This window comes from Penaeus monodon, chromosome 6 (genome assembly GCF_015228065.2).
Source record: "Penaeus monodon isolate SGIC_2016 chromosome 6, NSTDA_Pmon_1, whole genome shotgun sequence".
Taxonomy (NCBI): domain Eukaryota; kingdom Metazoa; phylum Arthropoda; class Malacostraca; order Decapoda; family Penaeidae; genus Penaeus; species Penaeus monodon.
Window position 1 is genome coordinate 51,078,632 of NC_051391.1, and position 7,500 is coordinate 51,086,131.

General features: G+C 31.8%; 1 protein-coding gene across 2 annotated transcripts in view; it reads left to right on the plus strand.

Annotated features, from left to right (window-relative positions):
• The window catches only part of LOC119574620 (retinol dehydrogenase 11-like), a 5,442-nt gene extending 1,942 nt beyond the window's left edge, over positions 1 to 3,500 (plus strand). The window contains exons 4-10 of one of the 2 annotated variants that reach the window (XM_037921976.1): positions 95 to 219; positions 374 to 488; positions 2,271 to 2,462; positions 2,617 to 2,726; positions 2,904 to 2,993; positions 3,135 to 3,265; positions 3,324 to 3,500. In XM_037921976.1, the coding sequence (XP_037777904.1) occupies positions 95 to 219; positions 374 to 488; positions 2,271 to 2,462; positions 2,617 to 2,726; positions 2,904 to 2,993; positions 3,135 to 3,236 (734 nt within the window). In that variant the 3' untranslated portion in view covers positions 3,237 to 3,265; positions 3,324 to 3,500. The remainder of the gene's footprint in view (positions 1 to 94; positions 220 to 373; positions 489 to 2,270; positions 2,463 to 2,616; positions 2,727 to 2,903; positions 2,994 to 3,134; positions 3,266 to 3,323) is intronic. The other variant, XM_037921977.1, reaches the window with a different exon arrangement.
• The last annotated feature ends 4,000 nt before the right edge of the window (positions 3,501 to 7,500 follow it).

Sequence of the window (7,500 nt, forward strand, 5' to 3'; positions counted from 1 at the left end):
CTCACTCTTAGCTCTTATTCTCATCCTCTCTCCTTACTTTGTATGGATCTGAGTGTAATATATGATGTTAATCTCCTTATCTACATATTCCCAGATGAGATCATAAGGGACACAGGAAACACTTCAGTTCTTGTACACAAGCTAGATACCTCAGACCTTTCTTCTGTCCGAAGTTTTGCACAGGAGATTGTCAAAACAGAAAATTCTCTACATATTTTGGTAAGTCTTTGTCTGGAGAAATTACTGTAGAGATGAGTCTTTGGCACAAGTAAAGCCATGCTATGAGAACAGTGTGCTAAAAAATGGCTTGCATTAATGATTCATGTATTAGTTTTTCTTAGATGGGGTTTTAATTGTAACTTTTGAATTCCAGATAAACAATGCTGGGATGGCTGGTCATTATAAAAGGGAACATACAGCTGATGGCTTGGAGTTAACAATGGCAACAAACTACTATGGCCATTTTCTGCTTACCAATTTGTTACTGAGTAAGTTGTTCCTTCAGTAAGGACTTTGATTGTAGCCTTTGATGTGTAATGCAGAATGCCAGCTTGCTTGTGAAAGGAAAAAAATTAATTTTCTTATGGTTTTCCTTTCAAGTATAGTTGTTGTATGTTATAAGGATATAACAGAGATTAATCACATTTAAGCTTTTATCTTTTTGTGTGTGTATATGTATTTTTACCTTATTTTTTTAACACATACCTGTAGTAATTACTCTTACTTAGTCATCTTTGGCAATTACACAACCTCTGTGTATGAACTATGCATTTCATTCTTTCTTAGTTCAAAAGTCCATTAATGTTTTCATGAAATGATAATTTCCAATTTGCAGATATTTTATCTTTCCTTGATTACTTGGTAAGAAAAGTTACAATAGCAATTAAATATAAAAGCAAGTTCTAATTTGAAAGAGTAAGGTAAAGGCTTCCATGGACATTTTGACTCCTCACTTTGCTTTTCAGGAAATTATAAATAAGAGTTTCCTTTAACGACCCACACTTCACTAAATGCCCTTCTAGGACTCATCCATTAGACTATTATTTCTGGTTTATGTCTCCCTCCAATTTTTTTCTTATTGGTATACACTTCCCACAAATGTGTTTGTTTATATGTTTAACATTTTTATAATATTTAGTTTACCATGACTTGTCCATTAACCATTATTGGTTTTGTAGTTGCTAGAATTGTTGCTATTGTTCTTGCAATGTGTTTGTTTAGGGTAACCTAAATTATTAGTATTATTGAAGCCATCCTATCATTGGTAATTATGGAAGTTGATAGATTTGTTATATGCTTACTAGTTACTCTGTTTATTTTGTGTGATAAAACCTCAGAAGTTAAAAATGCAGTTGAAGTCACCAGATTTGTGGATTTATTGTATCTGGACAAGTGGGAGTTAGATATTGACTTCACTACAAAAAATATGGAGGTGATGGTGATGCATTTCCAAAAGAGAATAGAAGTAATGAAGGTTAATATTTTTGGTAGAAAGAACAAAGGCATTTATAGAACTTTCTTTTTGTTGTACATTGCTTACATTGATTAGTGATACCTTGTCCATAAGAGTTAAAAGGATATATTGATTATGTTCTGTTTAAATGTGCTCTTGTCTCATGCTAAGTTTATATATATATATAATATATATATATATATATATATATATATATATATTATATTATTATATATATGTATATATATAGTATATATATATTATTATAGTATATATATATGTATAATATATGATATATATATATATATATATATGTATATATATATGTATAATTTATATATGTATATATATATGTATATATATATATAGTATATATATGTATATATATATGTATATATATATATATATGTAATATATATGTATATATATATGTATATATATATTGTTCTATATTATATTTATATAATATGTATATATATAATATATGATATAATATATGATATTATATATGTATATATATATGATATATATATATATGTATATATGTATATATGTATTTTATATATGTATGTATGTATATATATGATATATATATTGTATATATATATATATGTAATATTATATATATATGTATATATATATATATATATATATATATATATATATATATTTTTTTTTTTTTTTTTTTTTTTTTTTTTTTTTTTTTTTTTTTTTTTTTTTTTTTTTTTTTTTTTTTTTCTTTTTTAAGAAATTGCAATTGTGCAACCTATTTATAAATTACTAACATGTTAAAGGCACAGTCTTTCATGTATTTAAGGTCTTCTGAAGAAAAGTGCCCCGAGCAGAATCGTCAATGTGTCTTCCAAAATGCACGAGTTTTGCGGTAAGCTAGACCCAGAAGACCTCAATTTCGAGAAGAGTTCTCATAACAGTTTCACGTCGTACAATCAGAGCAAACTGTGTAACATCCTCTTCACACTAGAACTCGCAGACAGGCTTCGTGGCTCAGGTACCTCGAGTGAACTTTTTTTAAATGATAAAGTTGTCCCTCTGTGTAAATGTTTATTATCTGAAGGTAAATATTTAGGTTATTTCCTCCTTAAGTGATGATGATTTTCTTATTATTTGCAGACGACTGTAATTATTTTTATTGTGATTGGCAGGGGTTATAACAAACAGCTTGCACCCTGGAGCTGTGGATACTGAAATTGCCCACAAGATGGGTGGCTTTATTGGCTACACACAAGCACTTTTGTTCAAGTTGATGGGAAAGGTAATTGATTTTTCTAGTGTTTTTCTTTTTACCTTATTCGTTACTCTCAATTTTTCTTTTCTTTTTCTTTCCATCTCCTTTTCTCTCATCAATGTTGATTACAAATGTCTTTTCCCTTTTATTCTTATCCATCTATAATTATGAACAATATGTGGCTTTTGACTTTATTTCTCTCAGGATTGTGAACTCGGTGCCCAGACCATCATCCACTTGGCAGTTGCAGAAGAAGTTGAAGGCATATCAGGGAAATACTTTGTTGACTGCAAGGCAAGATAAAATCCCAGTTACAGATACAGGAATCTGTAATGAAAAAGTGAAAGATGTGAGGTTGATTATGCATGAAAATCTTGTACAAAAAAGAATATATTAAAATCCTGTATGTTATTAACTTGCCTTTATATTTTTCAGGAAACAGAGAGTTCCAAGCTGGCTCAGCACAGAGGAATTGCCAAAAAGCTGTGGCTTGCCAGTGAACTTGATGTGAAGTTGGAAAATGAGGAAATGCAGTAGTCTTAAAGGAGGAACCTACAGCAAAAAAGATATATATATATATATATATATATATATATATATATATATATATATATATATATATATATATATATATATATATATCTGTAAGTGAATTGAAATATTTATTTGGCTTATTGGCTTTGTTGAAAGCAGAGTAAATTCAGATTATAGAAGATGCAGTATATAATTTCAGAGTAATCCAGCCCATGTGAGATCTTTGCTTTCATGGTCTTGTATATCACAGTATAACTGTTTGGAATATTTTATCTTTTCTCTTTATGCCTTATATTACTTTTGTCAGATTGCACAAAAGATTATACTATATTGATTTCTCTTCTAAAACTGAAAAAAATTTACCAAGATACCCCATCACAAAAGACAGGCAGGTATACCGTCCACTTTGCCTGTGCAAATCATACCTGTTCCTTGCCATCTACAGACCATACATCCTGTCATGTAAGTGGAAGTGTTTCCTGGTGTGTTACAGACTTCCTGCTTTCTCTAGTTTCTTTTCTGTTTCAGCTTCCATTTGGTTTCTCTCTGATGTTGAATGCTTCTGGCTTTGTCAGCTTTAAGAATTGCTGATTTTTGTTGTTGAATTTTTTTAAATTATAGAGTTTTATGTGTAATAGCAGTGGCATGATATCCTTAGGTAACTCTAAAATATGAGTTCAAGGACCTGAGTTTTGTGTGTGTGTGTGTGTGTGTGTGTGTGTGTGTGTGTGTGTGTGTGTGTGTGTGTGTGTGTGTGTGTGTGTGTGTGTGTGTGTGTGTGTGTGTGTGTGTGTGTGTGTGTGTGTGTGTGTGTGTTGTGTGAAAAGAATCTGAAACTTCACTGCTTTTGAGTAGATAGAAAGTTTAGAAAGTTAATTAGTTATCTGTGAATTGACATAGACTCAATTTTAAAGGTTGTTCAGTCTTTGGTTCCAGTTGAAGGAGCAGTGGCTAGTCTGTGCTTATGAATTTATTTTGCTTGATAATGGAAGTTGTTTGGATCGAAAATACATATAGTGATCCTTGTAAAACTTTTAACAACTACACAAAGAATTTTATTTTTATTTTTTTTTTACGGTAGGTTCATGTTAGGAGCCGTTGTGGTCACAGCATGATACTTAATTGGAGTTTTCATGTTGTGATGATCTTGGAGTGAGTACGTGGTAGGGTCCCCAGTTCCTTTCCACGGAGAGTGCTGGTGTTACCTTTTAGGTAATCATTCTCTGTTTATTCGGGCTTGGGACCAGCACTGACTTGGGCTGGCTTGGCCACCCAGTGCCCAAGGGAACAATGCGCCGGCCGGTGACTCGAACCCTCGAACTCAGATTGCCGTCGTGACAGTCTTGAGTCCGATGCTCTAACCACTCGGCCACCGCGGCCTTACACAAAGAATATGTTCTCCGCAAACAGCAAAAACTGTAGTCCAGGTCAAGGATAGCTTTAGAAGTTCATCCATATTCAAATTTGTATTATATGCATTGCAAAGAATATAGAACAAAAGGGAATGCTCACAATGTTGGTGTGTATGTTCTTTTAACCCAGTGAGTGCAGATGGCAAGACTTCAATGCCATGCCCACTGTAATAAAAGGTTAACTATTGTCTTTACACATAGATGGCGTTGCAAGTACTTGATCACTGAGGAGTCAGCTATTAGTCTTACCTGTCTCACCTGTTTACTCTTTTCCTTGATTTTTTGTTATCAATATTTCAATTACAATTTAATAATCATAATACCAATTATGAATGATAACAATGTTAATATTAATCGTATTAGAAAGAAAAACACATATTCTCGCCAATTCAAGGAATGGGGAGTTCGGTCACTAGGGCCAACCCATAGACTCCTGGTGGCTGAGCACACGTGGAGCCATCTGTGTGTTAACAAAACTCACTAAAATTTAAAGGGGACGGTACGTAAACCCACTGATATTGGGTTAATACTATGTATGACATGTCCATCACATTTTGCTTGATATCTACTTCATATTGTGCATTTCGGTAGTATTTGCATGATTTTTGATATCTGGTAAATAAAATTATATGAATTATTGTTGTTTTTTTATATAACAAATTACCCTTGTTCTTAAGCTTTACAGTCAAAGATGATACATGCTTACAGGAAAATCCTGTTATCAGAATATGATTCCACAACTTTGTTTTATATTTTAGCAGTTTGTCAGAATATAACAAAAGAAAGATACAGGGAAACATCAGTAATTAACACAAAATTCACAAAATTAGCAACCTTATATTGAAATAAGCATAGGTTTTCTTTTATAATGTTGCTCAAAACTAGCCAAGGTAACTGCCTTTCTCATTTTCTCACCACACCTGACAGATTTTTATAATCTTGGAAACTTAAAATATGTTCATTAAGAGAGATACCAAAGTATAAAACCTGGTCAGTGATGTATAGGGTTTTGAGTATCGAGAGTTCATGTATTGATGGTAAAAGCATTATATTAATAATATTTTTTTGTCATTTTGTATCGGGAAAGATTTAAAGGTTGTAACTAGCAATATGGAAGTTGAAGATCACAGATTCAGAGAAACTGCAAATTGTTGCTAAATTCTTGATAATTTACTCAAAAACCTTCTAAAATATAGGAACTCAAAGCTTAGAGCCTCAAAATTTACCTTTGGCTTAAAGTGGGGCACAAGCAACAGAAAATAAAAGTATACTTGTAATGTTAGTTTCAAGATACTAAGAACATCTGAATTCCTGTTTCTACTAACGAAATGCCTTAGCCAGAGTTATATAAGTCCTGGAATTGTCCTTAACCCAAAGCCTCTGGGAAAATGTCACTGTAGTATTGTAACCCCCCCAATCCCTTGCTCGTTGTTGTCATGGGGGCTTAAGAGACGGAGACTAAGGCCCAGTATATGTATCACCTCTCCCTTTAACCTCAGCCCGCACCTCAATTTTGCATGGTCTTTTCTTCTCTCCTTTCCCTTTTCCTCCTCTTCTTCATCCCCTTCTTCTGTCCACTTACATTATCTCATTTTTCCCCTTTTCACCAGAATACCCTACCATCGTGCTATATGACCTTTGATGTCTAACACATTTATTTGTTATAATCATTAACCATTATCCATTGCAGTATTGCTTTGTGAAATGTCTCTGCACATAGATGACTCTGCCACAAGGATTTAATTAGTTGTGACCTCACCTGATTTCACCTTTTCTTGAGTATGAGAAAAAACACTTTATTTTACTAATGCTTTCAATATTGATAATGTTACTTTTGTTATAGACATTATAATTATTATAGTGTTATTGATATTACTAACAACAATATTAGATATCAGAAAACATTTTTGAAAATCAATGAAGAGGGTAAACAGATGAGACAGGTAGTAATCATCATTTCATTATGTAAAAAGTCATATTGCTGTCGTTTTTTCTTATTATTGTCATGACTATATATATATATATATATATATATATATATATATATATATATATATATATATATATATATATATATATATGTATATATATATGTATATATATTAATATAATATATATATATATATATATATATATATATATATATATATATATATATATATATATATATATATTTATTTATATATTTAATCTAATGTGCTAATATCAGATACCCAATGATGAATTATTTTCTGTGGTGTATTAACTTCATTACTTCTGTTGTCAGTATTCAATCCTCTATGCTATAAATTACATGTATTAGAAAAGTAGCCTGTAGGTTTTATTTACAAGTGTCTCTTTTCTCTCTCTCGATTAAGCGTTAAGGTCAAGAAAAAAATCTCTGTAAAAATTTTAAACAGTTAAGGATTAAATTAATATCCTTCAGTATAGAATTAGCAAATATACCAAAAAAAAAAAAAAATCTTTTTGTGACTGTTTATCTACTTACTGAAAACATTCTGCAACATCACCATCTAAGGTCATTAGCGGCGAATGCAACATGAATCCCCCAGGTAAGATTCTTTTTTTTTTGGTTCACAAAGGGATGTTTGTAGATTCCGGGAATGGTTAATGGCTAAAACAAATAAATGCACTAATCAGACCTCATATAGCATTATGACAAAGTACTGAGGCGAAAGGTGTAAAAATGAGTTAACAATTAGGATAAATGCACAGAAGAAGGGGATGAACAAAAGGAAAAAGGGAAGGGGAAGAAGAGAAGACCATGAAAAATGAATTGGGGCGGGGTCTGGGGTCCATGGCAGGGGTGATCATCCCTCTACATTGGGTCCCAGTCTCCGTCCCCCAACAATGAG